Source organism: Callorhinchus milii, unplaced genomic scaffold (assembly GCF_018977255.1).
Source record: "Callorhinchus milii isolate IMCB2004 unplaced genomic scaffold, IMCB_Cmil_1.0 Scaffold6, whole genome shotgun sequence".
In the NCBI taxonomy this organism is placed as follows: Eukaryota; Metazoa; Chordata; class Chondrichthyes; order Chimaeriformes; family Callorhinchidae; genus Callorhinchus; species Callorhinchus milii.
In genome coordinates, this window is record NW_024704747.1 from 13,500,842 (window position 1) to 13,524,622 (window position 23,781).

At 47.3% G+C, this 23,781-nt stretch overlaps 1 protein-coding gene across 1 annotated transcript in view; it reads right to left on the reverse strand.

The window, feature by feature from the left end:
• Window positions 1-23,781, reverse strand: part of agap1 (ArfGAP with GTPase domain, ankyrin repeat and PH domain 1) — a 159,644-nt gene that overhangs the window by 42,880 nt on the left and 92,983 nt on the right. Inside the window, exon 13 of the mRNA XM_042336078.1 lies at window positions 3,458-3,612. Within this exon, the coding sequence (XP_042192012.1) occupies window positions 3,458-3,612 (155 nt within the window). The remainder of the gene's footprint in view (window positions 1-3,457; window positions 3,613-23,781) is intronic.

Below are 23,781 nucleotides of genomic sequence, written 5' to 3' on the forward strand. Positions count from 1 at the left end.
CCTCTGGCCTTCAACCCTCAATGACCCCTCTTCTGCTCTCACCCTCCTCAACACCCTCTCCTCCACACTTGACACTCTTGCCCCCATCACCTCCCGTACTGTCTCCTACTCTCGCTCCTCCCCCTGGTTCACCACCCACCTCCGCTCACTGAAGAGCCAGGTGCGGGCCGCTGAATGCACCTGCCTCAAATCTGGCCTAACGGTCCACCGACAAATCTGGCTGAACCTCCTCAAAATCTACCGCTCCACTCTAGCCTCGGCCAAGTCGTCCTTCTACTCCAGGATAATCCTGGAGGCGAAGAATAACCCCAGGCTTCTGTTTTCTACCACATCCCGACTCCTCCGTCCCCCTGCCACCCCGCGCAGGTCATCTCTTCCAACCTTCACTGCGAGGAGATGCTGGATTTCCTTGAATCCAAAATCAAGGGAATCCGCTCCGCGGTCACTCCCCCTCCAACTTCCACCCACCCCCCACTCCTTCCCTCCCCATCCTCCCCTACACACCTTCGAACCCGTTTGCCCACCCTCTGTCACCAAACTCATCCTGTCCCTGAAACCCACCACCTGCTCCCTTGACCCCATCCCCACTCCACTCCTTATCTCTCGGCTCCACCTCCTTGCCCCACTTATCACAGACATCATCAACCTGTCCCTCTCCTCTGGCTCTGTTCCCATTCTCCAAAAAACTGCCATCATCACTCCCACTTTGAAAAAACCCTCCCTTTGATGCGTTGCAGCTATCAAGCTACCGGCCCATCTCCAACCTCCCCTTCCTGTCCAAGGTCCTTGAAAGAGTTGTCGCCTCCCAGCTGCGCTCTTTCCTCTCCACCCATGCATTATTCGAACCCCTTCAGTCGGGTTTCTGTGCTGCCCATAGCACAGAAACTGCCCTGGTCAAGGTCACCAATGACATCCTGACCATCTGTGACCAGGGCTCCCTCTGCCTCCTCGTCCTCCTCGACCTATCGGCAGCATTCGATACGGTCGACCACGCTATCCTCCTCCACCGCTTGTCCTCCCACCTCAACCTTCAAGGCCCTGTCCTTGAGTGGTTTAGGTCGTACCTCTCCCACCGTCTTCACTTTGTCTCCACAAATGGCTTTTCCTCCGGCCCCCGCACTGTCTCGTGCGGTGTCCCTCAGGGCTCTGTCCTCGGTCCCCTCCTCTTCACCCTCTATATGCTCCCCCTTGGTGACATCATCCGCAGACATGGGGTTAACTTCCACATGTATGCGGATGACACCCAACTCTACCTTTCCTCCTCTACCCTCAACTCCACGACCACCGATGTCCTGACAGCTGCCTGTCCGACATCGAGTCCTGGACGAGAGACAACTTTCTTCAGCTCAACGTACGCAAAACTGAGGCCCTCCTGATTGGCTCACGTCAGCGCCTCCGCACCTCAGGCGCTGACAGCATCAGCATCCAAGGCTGCACTCTCCACCTCTCAAAGTCAGTCAGGAACCTTGGGGTTCTGTTCGACCCTGAGCTGTCCTTTCTCCTTCATATCCGCGCCACAACTGGCACCGCCTTCCATCACCTCCGAAACATCGGCAGACTACGACACTACCTCTCCCCTCACGCTGCTGAAACTGTGGTCCACACCTTTATCACCTCAAGGCTGGACTATGGGAACTCTCTCCTCGCCGGCTTTCCCGGCACCTCCCTCCACAAGCTGCAGGTCATCCAGAACTCTGCAGCTCGTGTACTGTCCCGCACCAGGCTTCGCGACCACATCACTCCCACCCTCGCTCGCCTCCACTGGCTCCCCATCCCCCAGAGGATCGAATTCAAGATCCTCATCCTCACCTACAAGGCCATTCACGGCCTTGCTCCTCCTACCTCTCCGACCTACTATCCTCCTACCTACCTGCCCGTACCCTCCGTTCCTCTGGCTTCGGTCTGCTCCACATCCCCCGCCCCAACCGCTCTACCATCGGTGGCCTGGCCTTCAGCCTCTCAGCCCTGAGGCTCTGGAACTCCATCCCCCAATGCCTTCGCCGCCTCCTCCCTTTCCTCCTTCAAGGCCGGTCTCAAGACCTTTCTCTTTGACCGTGCCTTGAGCTCCCCTCTCGACTCTCTACCCCCTCCTCGCTCCCTCCCTTCCCTCCCCTCATCCTGACCATTTCCCCCCTGCTCGGGTCCTGACCCAACTGTACAGCGCCTTGGGACGTCCTCCCGACGTGAAAGGCGCTCTATAATGGAATCTTGTTGTTGTTGTTGTTGAAGTGTCAGCTTAGACTGTGAGCTCAGAGTCCCAATGTGAATCCATAACATTCTGTCTCAGAGGCAAGAGTGCTCCCAAATGAGGGCAGGCTGAGACGCTGACATAAACTGGCAATGTGCTGTAAACACTGGAGGGAATTGTCAGGAACCAGGAACTCCGATGGTCCAGTGACAAGGCACACACTATTACCTGCCTTGAAGTACCCAGACCCTCGTAAAGAAAATTACAGCCCATTCGCTTTCATACTCTCTGTGCAAGTTTGCTCAAAGAAATTGTAACTTGCACTAAACACAGATGGCACACAAAGAAAAACTCTGTGGGTTGTGGGATTGGAGACTTATGAGAGAGAGATCCAGAGATCCCTTCATTGTTTCACTCTCCCTGTAAGCATAGTAAAAATAATAATCATTGCAATTGGAAGAGCGCCTTATCACTTCGGAAGGAAGTCTCAAAACGCTTCAGAGGATTTACCGTGAAATGGAATTGACTGTGTATTTGTAGGCAAACGCAGCAGCACAATTGTGCACAGCCATGGAGTGAGTGACCAATTTTATTTGGGGGATTGTTGGCCAGGATACTGGGAGAGAGAAACTCCCTTTTCTTTTCGAATGGCACTGTGGGATCTTTAACATCCACCTGAACAGGAAGACGTTGGTTTAACGTCTCGTCCGAAGGACGGCACCAGCACTGTGTAGTCAGCTTAGACTATGTGATTCCAAATCCCGATGTGGGGCTTGAACCCACAACCTGAAGATAATTCAATTGGAACATTAAATACAGAACGTAAGTGAAGGTTCTGGAGAGTTAATGAAAGGGAGTGGCATATATTTGACTGACTAACTGACTGAGTGACTGACTGATTGATTGACAGTGTGACTGACTGACTGACTGAGAGTGTGACTCACTGACTAACTGACTGAGTGACTGACTGACGGTGTGACTGACTGATTGATTGACAGTGTGACTGAATGACTGACTGACTGACTGAGAGTGTGACTCACTGACTAACTGACTGAGTGACTGACTGACTGTGTGACTGACTGTGTGACTGATTGACTGTGTGACTCACTGACTAACTGATTGTGTGACTGACTGACTGTGACTGACTGACGATGTGACTCACTGACTGACTGACTGTGTGACTGACTGATGGTGTGACTCACTGACTGACTGTGTGACTGACTGACTAACGGTGTGACTGACTGATGTGCGCTGTCGTTCTTGCCTCACCTTGTTCTTGCTGCTCTCACAGGACTGCAGACTGGCCAGGATCTGGCTCTCGATGGCCTGGACCCAGGCGTCCCGCTCCTCGTAGGAGGCCGCTTCAAAGTGCCACGTTTGTCCCGTGAGGGAGACAATAATGAATTCGAGATTTTCTTCCTGCTCTGTGAAGACAAACAGACCACGCCTTTCAGACAGGGACGGCAAGAGCTCGGCAGCAGCGGGCAGAGCTTTGGCATCGCTGAGCATTGGTTAACCCCAGCATTTAACCCTGGCATTTAGCCCCAGCGCTCCTCTGAGGTCAGGGGGATGTGTAAGTGAAGGTCAAATGTTGAACACAGTAATTGATGAGCACTAGGTGAACGACTTGGCGAACACAGCTCCATCAAAGGTGCCATACCAATGCACATTGTTGTTGACTCAGCAAACACTGGCTCCTGGGGCCCACTGTCTGTCTGTGTGTCTGTATGTCCGTGTGTCTGTCTGTCTGTGTGTCGGTCGGTCGCATTATCTCGGGATTAGACATTAAACAGTTAAAGAAGGGGGCAGAGGCAAAGGGTTCACATTTGGAAGCATTTTTGCTGGCAAAAGAAAATTGGCCACAATACTTTTTCATCAGCTATTACAAAGACAACAGATGCCATAATTGGGAATCCCTGGTAGCATTCAGAGAGCAGCTCGGAAAAGACGCTGTCGTTCAAAGGAAATCTTACAACCTGATAGCCGGGGGTCAGGGCAACGCAGGATTGCTTGCTCCTGCTTATGATTTATAACGTTTCAGCATCTGTTCAATCAGCCAGTGTGAGAGGTGAGCGGCGGAACGTGGGGTCAGGCTTGATGATTTGTGCCCCCCCACCCCCCCCCGCCAGATCAGGCCCCCTGGGGGGGAGGGTGAAGAGTCTGAGCAAAGCCCCGCCTCGTCTCCAACATTCACGCAAATATGTACACACGTGCGTACCGATTTGCTAACATACTCCCATACACGTGGAAACACACGCGCAAAGATAGGCATGTGACTCATACCGTACATTCACTCACACTCACGCAGAGATACATACATATATGCACACATGCAGATATATGTGCAGAACAACCGCACACAAAAACAGTACATGGCACCACACAAAAATACATACAGGGTTGCACACAAAATAGAAACAGAAGACGCACAACATAATACAGTGCCACACACACAAATTACATACAGAGCAGACACAAAGTACCTACAACACACACACAAAATACATAGAGTGTACACACAAAATACCTATAGCCTGTACACAATACATACAGGCGCGCACACAAATAATAATACTTGCGTTTTGATATTGCGCCTGATCACGTCTTCTAGACACCTCAAATCGCTTCACAGAAGATATTGTAAAGTGAATTGACTGTCTATTTTGGAAGCCAATTGCGCACACCAGAGTCCCACAAACAGTCATGGATTGAGAGACCAAATTATTATTATTTTTTTTTGAAGGGGTTATTATCCCTTCAAAATTATCCCTTCAGGTATTATTTACTGCTGTGTGTGAACAAGACGTATGGAGTAAGGAAACTTGCCCAACATTTCACCCTGCTCGGGAATTGAACCCAGGTTTTCTTGCTTCCAAGGTGATCACTCTAACCACTAAACTACAGGACTCCACCAAAATCCATACAGCACACAGAAAATAGATACACCACACATACAGAACACATACAACACACTCGCGTGTACAAAAGCAGTGAAAAGCAGAGGAGGCTGCTGTTGATGGGACTGTAGTGAAATGTAGTGTAGCCCAGCCTGTGTTTTGATCTGAATGTTGGAAAGCTGAAATCCTCAGGCTGGCTGGAATATGGCAGCACTGCTCAAACATGAAACCTCGGACATAAAACCTCGGAGACAAGGTCTGGCTCCTAGCACCCAACGCCCCGCCCATCACCTTGCACTGTCCTCCAGCTCCCAACACTGAATCAACACACCTTTACTGTAATAATACTTGTCTGTGGCAACAGTAAGATGTCTCTAAATCAGCAAATAATTATTTACAGCAGAAAATGTTTCAGGTTTAGAATTGATGCCTGCACACTGGCCCGGGAGTAAAGAGATAGTCCCATCTATGCATTCAGGTACTGTGCAGATCTGGCAGTGAGGCGGGGAGAAGGGGGGGAATTGTCTGGTGATTAAGAAGCTATTAATTGAAAACCAATGCAAAGGATATGTGTAGAGTAATGGGGATGTGGGTGTTTAAAGCTTTTGGTTATCCAGCACCTTTCAGAATTCCATGTACAGGGCTGTACCACTCGCACAGCTTGTTGGATAAAACTTACTTTGCATTCTGCCCCTCCTCCCCACCTCACAACAACAACAACAACAACAAGATTCCATTTAGAGAGCGCCTTTCACGTCGGGAGGACGTCCCAAGGCGCTGGACAGTTGGGTCAGGACCCGAGCAGCGGGGAAATGGTCAGGGTGAGGGAAGGGAGGGAGCGAGGAGGGGGTAGAGAGTCGAGAGGGGAGCTGAAGGCACAGTCAAAGAGAAAGGTCTTGAGACCGGCCTTGAAGGAGGAAAGGGAGGAGGTGGCGAAGGCACTGGGGGATAGAGTTCCAGAGCCGGGACTAAATCACAATCCCGGGACTCCAGTTGTTAAATAAAGAGCTCAAATTGGGGCGAGGGGGGAGGGGGAATAGGAATAAATTGACCTTTGACTTTCATATATACAGTACATTATGTATTTTTTTTAAAATGCACACTCGAAATATAATTTACAATTTTCTCGTAACAATGAAAAAAATTTAATCTGGCATTTAACAAAGCTGGCTCCCCTTTCGCTGAAAGCCTTTCTTATTCAAGTCAATTTATGAACTTTGACTTAGGGGGTGACCTTCAGCGAGGGGGAAGGAAAGCAGGACAAGACTGTGCAAGCTGACGCACATGCAAACGCAGCCCGGCACGCAGGGGCTCAGGGCTCAAAGCCCGGCGACAAAGGCACATTACGGCAACCACTTCGCAAAACAAATTAAAGGCCGTACTTAAATGTCACAGCACACAATTGTATTTTGCTACAGATCATTACACCTGGTACTTGCAACTTAAAGAGTAATAACTTGGGAAATATTACATTGAATGCCAGCGTGTACGAGAGGAAAGGCAGGGGGGGTGGGGGGGATGGGGCTGTTGAGGTTGGGGGAGATGAGAAAGGCAATAGGATTTTCTTAAAGTAATTTAAACATCGCTATTCTAAGGGCTACAGGGAAAGGTCAACATTTAAGTAACAAAAGAAAGGAACATGTATGACATGAATGAAGCATAATAACTAAAATTAAAGGCCACACACGTAGGCAAGCATGCTCCAGGCAAACCAGGAACAATTCCTGCTGGGGTGCCGTGTTCTGTGGTCTCTCCCCCCACCCACCCACCCTTTACATTCATTACCTTCTGTGTTGGTGCTGCTGCTGTTGTATATGTTTCGTAAGCTACCTACACGGTTTAGTTTCCATGCTTTACGTTTGGCTGCATCCAGAGAGCAGAAACAGAAGACAAAAGGGAGAGAGAGATGTCAAAGTACAGCGAGGCAGTAGATAACAAGGTGGTTGAGGTTGGGAGGGGGGGGAGGGGTATGTGTGGTGTGAGGTGAGGAGGGGGTTTGTAAGCAGCTGGACAGGAGGCAAAGCACGGCTGGAAGCGAGAGTCTTGGAGAGGTGCGATTGTGGCAAGCAATCAGTCTGGCTGGCATTTGCTGCAATTCTGTAGCAGGACCATGCAGTCAACGAGAGGGCTAAGCTGTGACAGTCACAAAGCACACTCAACAAGCTGAACTGCGCCGAATTATACTTAATGTTCCGCTTTTGCGAAAAAAGAACTGTGAATTGCAAGACGTCTGCTGTTTGATAACAACAAGAATACTAATTGATCCACTGACCTAGCACCTTATCATGTCATTGAGACGTCTCAAAGTACTTCACAGAATATACTGTAAAGTGGATTGACTGTATATTTTGTGGGAGAGATGTGGCAGCCAATTGTGCAGAGGAATGTCCCAAAACAGTCGTGGATTGAGTGACCAAATTATTATTTTTTTAAAAAGGGATTATTACCCCTGGAAAGCGATCTGTCAGCACACAGCAATGTACCACAAATACCGACAAATTGAATGACCAATTTTATTTGGGCGAGTGTGGGCCAAGACACTGGGAGAGAGAAATTCCCTTCTCTTTTGGAATAGTGCCACAGGATCTTTAATGTCCACCTGAACAGTCAGATGGCACCTCAGTTCAACGCCTCATCTGAGGGACTCTCGACAATGCTATGCCACTCCCCCACTTCTCTCCTAGCACTTCTTTGGGAGTGTCAGTGTAGATGGTGATCTTGAAAGTCATGGGTCTTAAAAGCCGCGGGACTCGTGGTCTAACGAGGAGAATCAATCCTCATATAAAGCTACCGAGGAAGCCAGTCCATAGAGCTCAAGAACCAATATTCTCTACCCTCCAACACACCAACTTTAAAGCTATCTCTTCTTTCCCCTTTAGATAGGTCTTTGGTGCCCACATTCTGTTTGTGTCTGTGTTTGGGGAGGGGGAGGGAATAACTGTCCTTCTACTGGTGTCTATCAATGCCACTGTTGATCACCATTGTCCATTGTCACCATAACTCAATCCATCGTCATCAAAGCTCAATCCCCTTTCACCGTAACTCAACCCATTATCACTGTAACTCCAATATCTTCAGGTTCTACATCGTGTATTTCTCCGGGCAGTAAACCAACATTTACAATGCCATGACTCAGATGAAACAGGCCCCATATGACATTATCTTTGCACAATATCAACCCTACCATTTTTCCATTACTGCATCAAACAATCCCTTTCCAACTAAAACTAAGCTGTGACACAATATTCCAAGTACACATTCGCAGCACAAAGTGATCTGTATAAAGCAAGAAAGAGGTGAAAATGACAGAGGACAACAATCAATAGTCAACAAAACCGAACTTTCAGGAATTAGAAGTGGAAGTTTGTGCAGATGTAGCACATTACACAAAACCTCTTTGGAAGCAAAGATTCCAGGCTCCAAACTTGTAGGCAGTGCAAAATGGCAAGAGTCAGAAGGTTGTGGGTTCATAGTCTAGGATGACACTCCAGTGCAGTGCTGTAGGAGTGTCAGAAATGCCATCCTTTGGATGAGATGTCAAACTGAGGTCTTATCTGCCTATTCAGATCAATGGCATTATTCAAAAAGAGAAGCGAGATTCTCAGTGTCCTGGCCGTAAACACTAGGTAGAATGAATACTCGTTTCATGGCTGTTTGTGGGACATTGCTGCACTCAAGTTGGTTGCCCCGTTCTCCCATAAATCCTCATTCACTACACTTTGCAGTAAAATCTTATGAAGCGCATTAAAACATGACAACGTGATATCAAATGCAAATATTATAGAAGCACCAACAAGAGTGTAAAAGATCTGTTCTCACAATTTGTGACTTTGAAAAATCACAACCTATATCCATATATAGGGGTCAGTGTTGTTCAGTTGGTGACAGTCTCATATCGCAGTCAGAAGGTTGTGGGTTTAAGCTTCACATAAAGAGTTCAGCTCTTATAGGCTAAGCTCATCGGCCGAGTCGTAGACTGACTCCACTGGAGTGTTACCGGAGTGTTGTACTGTCAGAGCTGCAGTATTTGGATGAGACTCTATACCATGGTTCTGTCTGCCTGTTCAGGTAGATGTTAACGATCCCATGGCACTTTCCAAAACAGTTTTTCTCAGTGTCCTAGAAAACGGTCCTCAGGGCGAAATGTGTAGGACATTGCTACGTAATTGTGTGGGACATTGCTACGTGACAGTAATTGTCGCGAAATGCTGAGTCATTACAACACAATGAAACGTCATAAAAATGCAAGTTCTTTCCATCTTAAAGCATGAGGTCAAAGATATTCCATGGTGCAGTACAGGCCTGGAATCAAGGCTTATCAAATTCAGAATTCGAAACTTACAGAAAGTAGCATTAGCAGATGTTACTGAGCGCAGAGGGCAGAGAACAAGAGGGCAGAAGCGAACTTTAAAAGCCATAAAGCACACGGAAGGGTAAAAACACTGGGGTCCATGTATTATTGGGGAGATAAGCAATCGAGTCTGACTGCAAAGCTCTGCCATCATTCAGTGCAATTTCTGGATAGGATCAACAGAATCTCAGCTCAACTCCAAATCAGTCTAACGTTGAGGCACATTCATTCAAGACTGTTTCCAAAGCTATCCCAATGAGCTGTCTGTGGCTGTCAATGGGAGCCGAAGACTGTCAGTGACAGAATCATAGGATGTTAGAGAACAATGATAGAGTAAGGCAGTTTGGACAGTTATTATAGGTGTCAACCTGGCTCAGTTGGTAGAGGCTCTTACCGCCAAGTCAGAAGGCAGTGGGATCAAGACCAACATTGGGACTTTGAACTCACAGTTTAGGTTGGCACTAGAGAATGTTCTGTATTGTCCGAGGTGCAGTCCTTAAGATGAGATGCTGAACTGAGGTCCCGTCTGCCTGTTAGGTGGCCAACAATGCCTCAGATAAAATTGATCATTCTTTTTTACGTCTGTTTGTAAGTCTTTGCTGTGTGCAAAACAGATGCCGCAATTGCCTACAAAATACAGTCGCTACACTTCACAGCCATTCCCTGCAGAGAGCAACAAGACATCAAATGCCAGGATTATAGAACACGACGGACAGAGACCTACTGGCAGGTCTGTGTAACGACACCTTACACAGCAGAGGATCGAGGCTCTTCCCCTATGGCTGACTCGGAAAAGACGCCTCTCGGGATCGCGTTTGAGCCAGAGAGTTTAATTCACACACAGTGCTGAAATAGCAGAACTCACCTTGAGCTGCAGTTTGAGCTCTATGAAAACCTTTTGGGCAGGAAGGGGGAGGAAAAGAGAACAAGAAATATAAAGTTTACCAGGATTCCCATTCCTGGTCAGTGACACACCTGTCCCAGGGAAGGTGGGGGTGTGTGAACATTGACTTGGGGGGGTGGGGGCTATTCAATCTGTGACAGGAGCGATCTGGGGTCAGGATATAGGGTGAGATGAGCAGTCACTATCAGGGAAAGGGTAACCATTCCAGGTAACCATCAGTCGCCAGGAGTCCCACATTCCACCACCGCATGCGGACGCCATTTTGCACTGTTATTAATCTGCAGCCTCCGGGTCCACTCGCAGCTCTGTTATTTTAATCGAGTTGCAGCTACAGCTTCATCCAGCAGTAAAAATAACCCTGGGCGTCTCTCAGTGTCTCCAATCATCAGGCGCTCCCAGCACCCTACAGCTTCATTTACACGACAGTGCGGAACCCAGGGACGGTGATTAATGGGCTGAAGAGCCACTGCCATATCCCATTCTTCCTGTAATGACACCCCAAGTGAAAAGCGGGCCTGTTTCTAATGCTGGGTTGCGGACTCTCTCTCTCTATTTCATTCTCTCTTTCTTCCTCTCTCTCACTCTCATTCTCTCACTTGTTTTCGTGCTCTCTTTCTCGCTCACTCTACCTCATTCTCTCTTTCTCTCACTCGTTCTCTCGCTCTCACTCATTCTGTGAGGGTATAAACCCTTTCCCTCTCTGATGGCTCACTTGGCTTTCACAGGAAAACTGAGCCATACAGACCAGGAAGCATGTGGCTTGGAGCTGACTTATCTGATCGGAACTCGGTGGGGGGGAGAGCTACATTTGGAGTCAATGGCCCTTGGGTTAGAGAGGGCAAAATCAGCAGTGGGAAATCAACAATCGCTCCTGATCCCTGGGCTAACTCCCTGCTCATTGGACTTCCCAACTCTTCCCTCCACACCCTGTAGATTATTCAGAAATCTGCAGCTCTGCCAGAGCACCGAGTGGAGAAAGCCAGGTCAGGGGACATGGAGCAGGCCTGTGCCTGCAGAGTGGAGGGAGGGGACAAATTGTTGAAGTTTTGATAGGTCACAAGAGGGCTTTAAAGGTGAGCCCTGACCTTCGAGCAATCCAATACTACTGAGAGCCAGCAGGAGGTGCCATTTAACTGGTGGTGTCCTGGACAATATATTTCTACTGCCCCTCCTCCACCGCTGGGCTTCCACTTGTTGTTCCGATCTTGCTAACAGCTACACATTGGGTGGCACGAGGCTGATGACATTAATTCTGGTCTCTGACGGCCCAGCTGTGGGAATGATCCAAGATCACTAATGCGCAGGACTGCAGACATGCAGGTATCAATACAATTAGTGTTACTGATGCTCATGCATGTTTGTGCCTCCGTGTGCATCTCTGTAAATGTGTATCTGTCTAAGTTTGTGTGTAAGTTTACGTGCGTGTGCATGATGTAGACATTGTTTGTGTCTGTAATTGTGTGTCTAAGTGTTTTTCTCTGTGTGTCTATACGTGTGTGTGTGATTGCATCTGCATGTGTGTGCACGAGAGTCTGTTTGTCTTTAATTTTGTGCGTCTAAGTATATGCTTGTCTGTGTGTGTATGCGTCTGCAAATGTGTGCTTATGTGCGTGTGAGTTTGTGTAGGTGTGTCTGTAATTGTATGTATGCATCTGTAAGTGTGTGGATGTGTGAGCACGTGCCTGTGCGTGTCTCAAGACAGTTTACAGTATATCCTGTGAAGCGCTTGAGATGTCTTGATGACTTGAAAGGTACTATATCATACTATGTACGCTCTCTCTCTCTGCATGTGCCTATGCTAGGGAAGCACGTGCCAAATTCTCTCTGTCATATTATTTTGTCTGAATGTAAAGATCTAGTAAAGGTCTAGTGCTGTAAACAGGGCAATTGAAATTTCCAGTAAAGCTTTTCACTCTGGTCGATGATTCTGTGCAGACACAGTACAATCCCAGGACCCTTTATACACAAAGGGGCAGCTTCTGCACTTCCCACCGAACCGTGGGTCAGGATTCCAAGAATTCCCACCGGACTTCACATTGATCTGATCTCTGACCACTCAGCACCGCCGCTGCCTCGGCACAAACCTAGGCTGCCAAATAAATAATTATTGACCATGGAGCATGAAGACGAAAGCAGTAGGTTTAATGTAATGGCCACAGGACACCACAGATTAGCACCTCCTCTGACTATCACAGGGAGGTCGAGCGCTCGAACACAGTTTTAACTGCACGATACGCCCTTTAGGTCATTCAAAAGCCACTAAAAGGTCCAGGGAATTAGGTGTGGAAATAATTAATCATTCAAGCCTCTCCTGTCACTGAAAACCACTGCACCAGCCCGGCTCAGTCAATCATACTCTCACTTCACAGGCAGAATAACAATAATAATAATCCTTGCATTTGATATAGTACCTTTCAAATCGTCGAAACATCTCAAGCACTTCACAGGATATACTGTAAATAAACTGGCTGCTACGTGAGAGAAACATAGCAGCCAGTTTACACACAGCAATGTTCCACAAACTGCCATTGAGTGAGTGATCAATTGTACTTGAGGGATTGTTGGCCAGGACACCGGGAGACACTCTCTTCTCTTTTTGAATAGTTCAATAGTTCTATGAGATGTTTAATGTCCATCTGAACAGGCAGATGGGACCTCGGTTTTAACATCTCTTTTAAGAGAGAAGTAGATAATTATTTGGGGAGAACAAGTTTGCAGGGGAGAGAGCTTGCAGGGGTGAGTGGGATTGATTTGGATAGCTCTTTTCAAAGAGCTGGCACAGACACGATGGGCCGAATGGCCTCCTTCTGTTCTGTATGATTCTATGATCTCATCCTAAGGATGGCATATCCGACAATTCAGCACACCCCCAGCACTGCACTGAAGTGTCAGTTTAGTCATCTAATTCCAAGTCCAGGTGTGGGGCTTGAACCCACAATCTTTGGACTCAGAGGTGTTGTGGGTTCAAGTCCCAGCTTGAGACTTTGAGCTCAGTCTAGGCTGACACTCCAGAGATATGCTGCAGAGTTTCTCTGGTGATGTTAAACCAAGGTCCCATCTGTCTATTGAAGTGGACGTTAAAGACCTCCCATGGCACTATGCAAAAAGAATTTCATAGAATACGACAACACAGAATCAAGCCATTTGAATCACCTAGTTCGTGCCAGTCTTTATACTCCAGATGAGCCTCCAACCATCTATTCCCCTCTCCCTCATGTATGCAAAAGAACCCTAACCCTTTAAAACCCAAGGATTTTCTCATTTAAAAAAAANCAGGCATCAGGTCAACATTTTACAAAGCAATTTAGGAATTCAGGTTCACAACATCATGGACAATATCAGAGTGCCTTTCACTACCCCCAGCCTCCTCACCATTTCTCTGGATATTTCTACTTCTTCCCAAGTATCGATCCTTGGCACTGCTTTCCAAGCTCTCACTGGTGTCAGCATGGCTCAGTTAGTAGCACTCTCACCTTTCAGTCAAAAAGACCAACGTTGCAACTTTGAACCCACAGACTAGGCTGACACTCCAGTGCACAGTTGGGGGTGTCCTGCATTATCGGAGGTGCCGTTCTTTGGGTCAGATGTTAAACCAAGATCCCATCTGCCTGTCAGATCACTGGTATTATTCAAAAAGAGAAGGGAGTTTCTCCTTAGTGTCTGGCCAACAATCCCGCAAATAAAATTGGTCATTTACTTGATTGCTGTTTGAGGGACACTGCAGCGCGAAAATTGGATTATGCGTTCACTGCCAAAATACTAGATCACCACACTTTACATTGATTCCTGTGAAGCGCTTTGAGACACCCTCCTGATGTGAAACATATCTTATACAAGGATTTATCATTCTTATTAATAATGCAAGTCTAGAGGCCGAGGTTAAAGCCATCAGAGGTCTTTTGTGGATGTGTAATTGGGTCGTGATAATTAGAAAGAAAAGAAACCGCCTGATGCGGGATGAGTGAACGGGAAGCTTTCAGCCACAATTTATGTAACTGCACAGTTCAGAATAACTTCCTGAAAAAACAGACTACAGCCTGTCTTGGAGCAAAGATTCTTAAGGATCAATTTAATGTGCCGTGACTTAATCATGCTATTTTTAACCCTTAACAATAATAAATTCCATCTTACATTAGGGACAAAGTATAGACAACAATAGTCTGCCAATTATAAACCATAAGCTGCCCAGCATTTGCTGATGGATTTCACTAATGAACATACATGGATCATTTGGAACGGAGGAGATGTCATTGCAGTATCAGCAAAGCTTCATGATCATCCATAAGGGCCAATCTTTCCAAATTATTTCTGCTCATTTCGGAAATCAGCAGTGCTGGGTGATCTTGATTTTTTTCCCTAAAGCTGGCCATGCTGCAAGAAGGATTGCTCTGGCTTCTAGGTCAGAAGGTCAGAAGTTTGGACACCGTACACCGGCCTGTCCAGTTGAGGTGCAGTGCTGGGGAAACAGTGTCAGTGGTGCAGTGATTCAGTTAGAAGTTAAACAGAGAGGTCCCGTCTGCCGGAGGTACAGGTGGACGTTTATGATTTCAGCCCATTAGCTGGAGGAAGAGCAGTGAGATCAGCCACTCTCCATGCCAAGAGTGGTCTCTCATCCAAACCTTACCAGAAAAATTGTTCTTTTATCTCTGTGCAGTGGTGACTGTTTTGTACCACTCTCTGGAGCTCCATCCTGGAGTCCCTCTGACTCACTCCTTCACTCCCCTTGCTCAAGGTCTGTCTCAACACCTGCCCCTTTGACGGTGTTTTCAGTCATCTTTCCCCTCCTCACCACCACTCTCCTCACTTCCCACCGCTCTCAGCTTATCAAAGTCCTTTTCCCTCAGATTGACGAGTTATCAGGAGTTTACTGTATATTACTTCTCCACACCACACATCCCCCTGGCTCGGCATCAGGCTCCACCACTGTCAAGCGCTCTGTGACTCTACCCTGTGTAAGGGGCACTATATAAATACCAAGTTGTTGTTGTTCTTATTCACCAAAGAAAAGCTAATGGCAGAAGTGTGACACTTGAGGCATCATCTCTTTACAGAATAAACCGCTGGATGGTGTGGGAAAAGGAGGTCATCGGCCATTAATAAAGGCATCTTGGTACTACTCAGGGTAAGGACGAGAGGCTCATCTGAGACACAACAGCAACTTGCATTTATATAGTGCCCTTCATGCGGGGTAGCGTCCCGGAGCAATTGACAGTGGCAGAGTCTGACAACGAGTCAAGGAGAGAGGGAGATGGAGCTGACCGTCAGCATAATCAAAGAGGAAGGTCTTTAGGTGGGATTTGAAGCATCCTTCACCCAGCAAAGCATCTCGGAGCAGTGCACAGTGATGGGGTTGGATCCTGAGCAAAGGAGAAGGGAGAGTGGAGCTGACCAGCAGAAGACCATTCAGCCCAAAGCTCACTCCACCCCAGACCATTCCAAACTCCACACACTACGTCGGGTATCAGATTATAATCATCTCGCCTCTCGGGCAGAAGGATGTGGGTTCAAGCCCTACATGAGTGATTCTGAACTCACAGTCTGTGCTGACACTTGGAAGTGCCATCCTTTTATTAAAGAGATGTTAAACTGAGGTCCTATCTGCCTGTTCAGGTGAATGTTAAAGATGCCATGGCACTATTCAAAAAACAAAGAAGAGAATTTCTGCCAGTGTCCTAGCCAACATTCCCCCAAATAATATTGGTTATTCACTCCGTGGTTGTTTGTGGGACATTGCTGTGCACAAACTGGCTGCAGTGTTTGCCTAAAAATATATGGTCACGAGAGTTCACGTTGAATCCTGTGAAGCGCTTTGAGATGTCCTCTTGATGGAAAAGATGCTGTACAAAAGCACAGATTAGTATTACTTCAGACAGCAGTTCCCTGTGAAGCACCATGAAATACATAGACATCATGACACATGACTATTACAACCTAAATGAGCTGCTACACAATTTAGGTTGTTTCCACACACACACGCGCACTCGTGCAAGACAACAACAACAACAACAAGATTCCAGTTATAAAGCGCCTTTCACGTCAGGAGGACGTCCCAAGGCGCTGCACAGTTGGGTCATGACCCGAGCAGGGGGGAAATGGTCAGGGTGAGGGAAGGGAGGGAGCAAGGAGGGGGGAAATGGTCAGGGTGAGGGGAGGGAAGGGAGGGAGCGAGGAGGGGGAAGAGAGTCGAGAGGGGAGCTGAAGGCACGGTCAAAGAGAAAGGTTTTGAGACCGGCCTTGAAGGAGGAAAGGGAGGAAGCAAGGCGAAGGCACTGGGGGATGGAGTTCCAGAGCCTGGGGGCTGAGAGGCTGAAGGCCCGACCACCGATGGTAGGGCGGTTGGGGCGGGGGACGTGGAGCAGACCAGAGCCAGAGGAACGGAGGGTACGGGCAGGTAGGTAGGGGGATAGTAGGTTGGAGAGGTAGGAGGGAGCAAGGCCGTGAATGGCCTTGTAGGTGAGGATGAGGATCTTGAAATCAATCCTCTGGGGGATGGGGAGCCAGTGGAGGCGAGCGAGGGTGGGAGTGATGTGACTGCCTACAGCCTCTTACTAGTGACTGGTGTTCTGTGGAAAAATGGATCTGTGTGAAAGGCCTGGATGCCAGGGGCAGCAGGTGACTGACACTGGCAGCGATTAAGTCACAACAATCTCTGAACGAGAATGGATGGACGGACGGACAGACAGACAGGACCTTGTCTTTTGAAGGAATAAGGGGCTTCTATTGGAAAAATGTGATTGATGACCAATTGATAAAATAGACAGAGTTATTTGTGTGACAGATGGACACACAGACAGCAAATAATCACGGTGGCCTCTCTCTGCTCTGTGTTTTATAGCTGCTACAGGGGCCAATAATGAGGATTGCTGAGCGCTGGACCAGCATTGCAGGCTCAGTTAGGATCTGAGAAGAGTATTCCCTGGTATTTTTCATTGCCCGTGCACCCCCCCACCAAAAAAAAATCAATTCGTAAACCACTGAGGGTGAAATAAAAGCCATTAGCAAAGTGTTTCCACCGGGCAGTGAAGCCAAGCTCCTCAGTGCAAGAAATAGATTCTGTCAATACACCAGCGGCTTTGGCGCTTGCTGCAGACTACTCTGTACTTTATAATGCATGTCACCAGCTCACAGGCGACTGGGAAATTTGAACTTTGGGTGGGGGGGTTTTCAAGCAAAATAACTGACTTGGATCTCTCCATTCGCAGCCCAAGGCAGCCTCCTGAGTATTAAGAACCAAATCAGATCAACATTTTACTTGTACGTTACATGGTTATAAATGTCAGGCCGAAATCAGAAAGTCGTTGCTCCCCCCCCACCACCACCCACCTCCCTCTCTCTTTGTTTAATGTTACTTTCTTGCATTTTAATAGGATCAAAAACGTGAACCTTGAAAATTACTTCACCTACATAAAAAATGGGGCTGGATAAATTGGCCCCTCCCCCATCTTTTTAGTTCCACACAAGTTGGCAAGAATTGAGCTATGCGTGCTGTGTTTTGACTAACCACTAGTAGGTGATCAAGAATCCCATCCAAGGGAAACTCTCACTCCCTGTGTGAAGCACTTTGAGACGTCTTCCTGACGTGAAAGGCGCAACATGAATGTAAATTGCTGTTGTGGTGGAAAGTCCCAAGAGACAGATAAAAATAATAATAATTCTTGCATTTGATATTGCGCCTTATCATGTCTTTGACATGTCTCAAAGGGCTTCACAGAATATACTCTAAAGTGGAGTGACTGTGTATTTTGTGGACAAAATGCACAGCCAATGGCTGATAGGTGGGAAGAGGTGGGGGCAGCGATTGCAACACATTGATGGCCCATGGTTAAATATCTTTGTGCTGGCAATGCCAGGGTTGAGCTCCACGGCTGTTAGTTTTCCAGGTAACATGCCCTCCCACGCTCCCATCTCCTCATTACTGCTGGAAGAACTCTACTGTCGTCTCTCTTTCTCTCTCTCTCAGGCACATCTAATGATCCTGATAATCGACTCTGTCGTGGAGCTCGTAAAAAATAAACGACAAATGCATTTTTAACAATGTCTCGAGATTTAAAAGATAATGCGACCTTAATTCTTTTTGGTTTCCATGACGATTTTTAAATTTGTTATTTTTTTGGAGGGGGTGGAATAGGGGATTTTACAGAGTTTTCATGTTGGGGATTCTGAGGCTGAATATTGTGATGTTAAATGAGGTTTATATTCTGTGTACTCTGCAACGTAGCTCAAGCTTGGTCCCAGACTTTATAGGTATCAGCCTGGCTCAGTTGGTGGCATTCTAGCCTTTTGGTCAGAAGGTTGTAGGTTCAAGCCCCACTTCAGGCTTTGAACCCGTCGTCTAGGCTGACGCTCCATTACTAGGGTAGCTCTGCATTGTCAGGGGTACTGTCCTTGAGGTGACTCGTTAAACCAAGCCTGTTCAGATGGACTTTAAAGATCCCGTGGCCCGATAACACCCTCTCCTGGTGTCCTGACCACAATTCCGACAAATCAGTCATTCACTCATGGCTGTTTGTGGGACATTGCTGTGTGCAAACTGGCTGCTGCGTTCGCCTACAAAATACAGTCACCTCTCTTTACATTAAATCCTGCGAAGTGCTGTGAGATATCCTCTTGACGTTTCTAAGACCCTAAATCAAATGGAAAGATTATTATTATTATTATCCAAATTCACTATCAGAGAAAATCCCTGGTACACTCAGTCCTTGATAACGGTTCCTCCGACTATACAAAACACCCCTAGCACTGCACTGGTGTATCAGCTGACACTTGATTCCAAGTCTCAATGTGGGGCTTGAACCCACAACCTTCTGATTCAAGAGGTGAATGCGCTTACCACTGAGCCAAGCTGACAAATGACACTGTGGTGCATGTACTATACTGAAATGGATGTCCTATGTACTACAGTATATTACCCAGCGTTTACAATGGAACCTCAGTGTGGCTGTAAGATCCATCCCTCAAATCACTATCTCCACTAGAATCCAATCCATCACACATTGCAGCGTGACTGTACAGAGCCTGTGCCCCTGCTGGCTGCTTGCCATGCCCCAGACGAATCCTATGAATGTTCCCGACCATCACAAGCTCATAGGGGCCATGCGTAATTGACTAAAAGATGGGCTAAAACTGTGGCCAATCAGTTTGTGATCAAAACGTGTAGAATATTCAGTGCCACTTGATCACAGAATACATATTCTTTGCTCTCTTCCTCTAACACATCACATAATCTCTTCAAGGTCTGGACTGCCGTAATATGATCATTACTGTCAAGCGGTGTAAAGCGTTCACGAAGGCAGCTTCTGCTCTCATTCTTCATCAGCGCCTCTCTGCCTTTTATTTTACTGCTTTTCACAGCGCAATCTATTACAGGATACAGGCAAGCAGGCAGGCAAAGGATTGTATCCAAGCACACAAAAGCACAACTTCTGTGCTGGAACAAGGAATAGTTGCGAGACTTTTTATCTGTTTTTAGTTCACCAGGAAAACACACAGTCACTACACTTAACCGCATACTCTGCGAAATGTGTTTCAATGTGAAAGTGCTGTATCAAATTCAAGGATGATGGACCTTTTCATTTCTCTCCCCGTCTCGCCCTCTATATATTAGAGATTTTTTTAGCTGCCCTCCATGGTCGTGCGTCCCCCTACCTCTGCGACCTCCTAACCCCATGTCAGCCTGTCTGCTCCCTCTGCTTGGCGGACACCGACCTGCTTCAGATCCCCCGCACTTCCCGCCCCACCATTGGTGGCTGGACACGTTGTTGAGATGTCTCAAAGCGCTTCACAGAATACATTGTAAAATGAATTAACTGTGTATTTTGTGGGCAAACCGCGGCAGCCAATTGCGCACAGCAGAGTCCCACAATAGTGGATTGAGTGACCATTGTTGTTGAGGGATTATTAGCTCTGGAAAGCAATCCGCCAATCGACTAACATCTGGCTTCCTACTTTCTGCTAGGTAAACAGAGGCACGTGGAGTAAGGAAACTTAGGTTTTGTCCCTCCTAGGAATCGAACCTGGGACCTTGCGAGGCGAGTGCGCTAACCACTAAGCTGCAGGACTCCTAGAGAGCATTCAGATGTGAAAATCATCGCTTGCATCGCACTAAGTTCAATACGTTCCCCCCCTGAGCTCCCAATAGTTTATACATTGTAACCACACAACTGCTTATTGAACACAGACTCTCGGGTGAAAGAATTCTAAGACCGTACAGCACGGAAACAGCTCAGCCCAACCAGTCTGTGCCACATGGGTCTCCACCTATTCCTTTATCTCCAACCCCCTTCTATTCCGCTCTCCCTCAAGTGAAGGTCCAGCTTCCTCTTGAATGAACCTACACTACCTGAATCAACCACCGCTTCAAGCAGTGAGTTCCAGAATCTCACTCCCCTTTCCTTGAAGTAATTCCTCCTAAATTCTCTGTTTGATCCCCAAGTCACTATCTTATTTTTGTGTCCCCCTAGTTACAGACTCCCTAACCAGTGGAAACAGCCTATTCATGTTAACCTTATCAAATCATTTTATAATTTGAAACACTTCTGTTAGGTTCCCCCCTTAAACGTCTCTGCTCCAGTAAAAAAAAGGTCAATTAAACTTCAGACCCTTTGTCCTAGCAACTAACAACAACAACAACAAAATTACACTTATTGAGCGCCTTTCACGTCGGGAGGACGTCCCAAAGCGCTGACACGAACACAGCGACACACTGCAGTGCTCAATTTGTCATGTGAGAAAAGTTACAACTCTGGTCGAGCGGTGTCCACTGATAAATGTTGATGCGAGTGTTATTAATACACTGGGTTCTGCCAAGGCTAATACGCTTGTTTACCGGTTATCACCACTTGCTTAGGGAGAGTACCTGAAAAGCCTTTGGGAATCAGTTTTCCTGTCACCATATATTTGCATAAATGACTGTCTGCTCATCCTACAGGCCTCGTGCATCAAGATTACACATCTGACCATGCGGTTCAATGCGCAATTTATAATGACCCCTGCAGTGACGACCTGAAATCTACTGCTGATTAGTTGCTGCATAAAGGTTTTAAAAAGTAGGTACAAAAATCAGAAGGTCAGTCAGATCCCGAGAGAGAAAAAGAGAGGGTGAGAGCCCAAGACACAGCAAGAGAGAGATAACTCCCCCCCCCCCCCCCACACCGAGCAATGGGAATTTGCATAAAATTGCAAGCATAGTTACACAGAAGCAATATGAGCTACTGGTAACTCTTTTATTTTGGTCAGCCAGGTTTCTGATACATGTGGAAACCCATGCTTAAGAGTATCCAAACCATTCCAGAGATAGATATTTGGAATGGAATGTGTTCTCTCTCCTGGAAGGACGCACCCTGCTTACCTAATTCCGGAGATTATTAGGCACAGGTTGTAAAGAACCAAGGCTTAGTAGCCCCAGAATGCGCATTGGGGTACTGCTGGAGTCTAACCAGCTAAAGTCACATAGCTTTCCATTGATAGCACTGCCTGGCAAGCTTTCCCACTGGGAAAGGAATACCCATTGGGGCTTTGGCTTGCAGGGTTAACAGGAGCTGAGTAGGAGGATTCCTTGCCCTAGTGACTGCCTACACCTCCAGTCTAGACTCCTGTTTACTAGGATTTCAGTGAAATGGGAAAGTTTGTGTGTGTAGAAGTTTGCACTGAGAAAGACCGAGTGGCACAGTTAGAGATAGTGTGCTCCGTGGCACAGTCCGGACAGTCTGAGTGACACAAATGTTTTTTGTAGGAGGTCAGCCAAGGACCAGCCATCACCATGCTTACATTTCTGCATTAAACTGCTGAGACTCCCACTTGCTTATTATTTCCCTTTGTCTGGTATAGAGTGCGCACTCTCTCTCCCCAGAGGGACGCACCCCGCTCACCTCATCCCGCAGGTTAGCTCAAGGCTCCAAGGTGACATGTTATGCGACGGAATGTCGGAATCGAGCCAGCCCTCTGTGGCGGTCTCTGTAGCCAGGCAGGACCGCAGTACTCCAGGGCACTGCTGATGACAGCATAGCCAGCCTGGCTCATCAGCAGGACTTGGAAAGTAGACCATTCACTGGTGCAAGGAATCCTCCCACTCAGCTTCTGTTAACCCTACAAGCCAAAGCCCTAACAGGTAGGGTGGTCCTAGTTGGACAAACAGTGGGAAAGATTACCAGACAGTGCCATCAATGGCAAACTATGTGGTTTTAGCTGGTTAGACTCCAGCAGCACCTCAATGCACACTCGGGGGTCCCCAAGCCTTGGCTCTTGCCAACCTGTGCCTAATATTTTCCGGAATTAGGTAAGCAACAAAAACAACAAAATTACATTTGTATAACGCCTTTCACGTCGGGAGGACGTCCCAGCAGGATGCATCTCCACTAGGGAGAGAAAGCACATTCCATTCCAATAATCTATCTCTGAGATTTCCATGTGTAGGTGGGATGCATGGAATTCTAAGTTTGGTTTGGATACTCTTGAGCATGGTGATGGGTTTCTCCATGTTTCAGACACCCGGCTGACCAAAACAACAAAAAAATCTGATTAGAGTGGAGGAGATTAGAATGAGAGAAAAGACAGGGAAGTGAATGTACTGCGAGGAAGAACTTTATTCCAGTAGGAACTGTTATACTCACCTAGTGTGCAAGGCAAGGATTATTAAATAGAGCACTGGTCTTGGCGGCAGGTTCAATGAGGCTTTACCCTGGGAAAGAACTGCTAATAGTGCTTTCAAATATCTGGAACAAATAGTGAACTTTAAAAGGCTCTGAGTTAACGACTGATTAACCGATCTGTGTGATGTGTGAAATGGAAATGTAAAAAGCACAGGCTGGAGTTGTGACCATTGACGATGCCGGGTTATGCCTGCTGATTTAATCGCTGAGATGGGTAATTACAATTTTTACGGTGAAGAGAGAGAGGAATTAAAGCTTCTCCTGTCCCCGCGCATAATGCTTCTGAAAGGCAGGCCTCTGGGTGTTGTATACCAGTCACCTCCCAGTTACCCCAGGCCAGAGGGTCCTCAAATTGCTCTGCACCCTAGCCTGTACCAGCATATTTTGTTGTAAGCTTTAAGGCACCTGGCTAATCAATGACTGTAACAGGAAGGGTGGTGGAGGCAAGGACACTGGGACTCATTTAAAAAGCAGCTTGATGCTGTGATGGGAGATGGTAGTGTGATTGGGGGGGGGTTCTGGAGGGATGAGATCAGATGGGCAGAAAGGGCCTTCTTCATTCAGATCAAGCTTGTGATCTTGTGACGTGAAAAAATTATTTGCTTCAGACTTAGTTTGGAAGCTGGTTTTATTTTGAACAACTGCAATTGGCTTCTAAACAGGGACTGGATTCAGAAATTCTGCACCAATCCAGGCGATCTTAAACCATAACAGCAAACAGGCGAAGGCTGGTGGAATCCCAGTGCCTCAGGGGACAACAGCCAATTTTAAGCAACCATAGGACAAGACAGGAC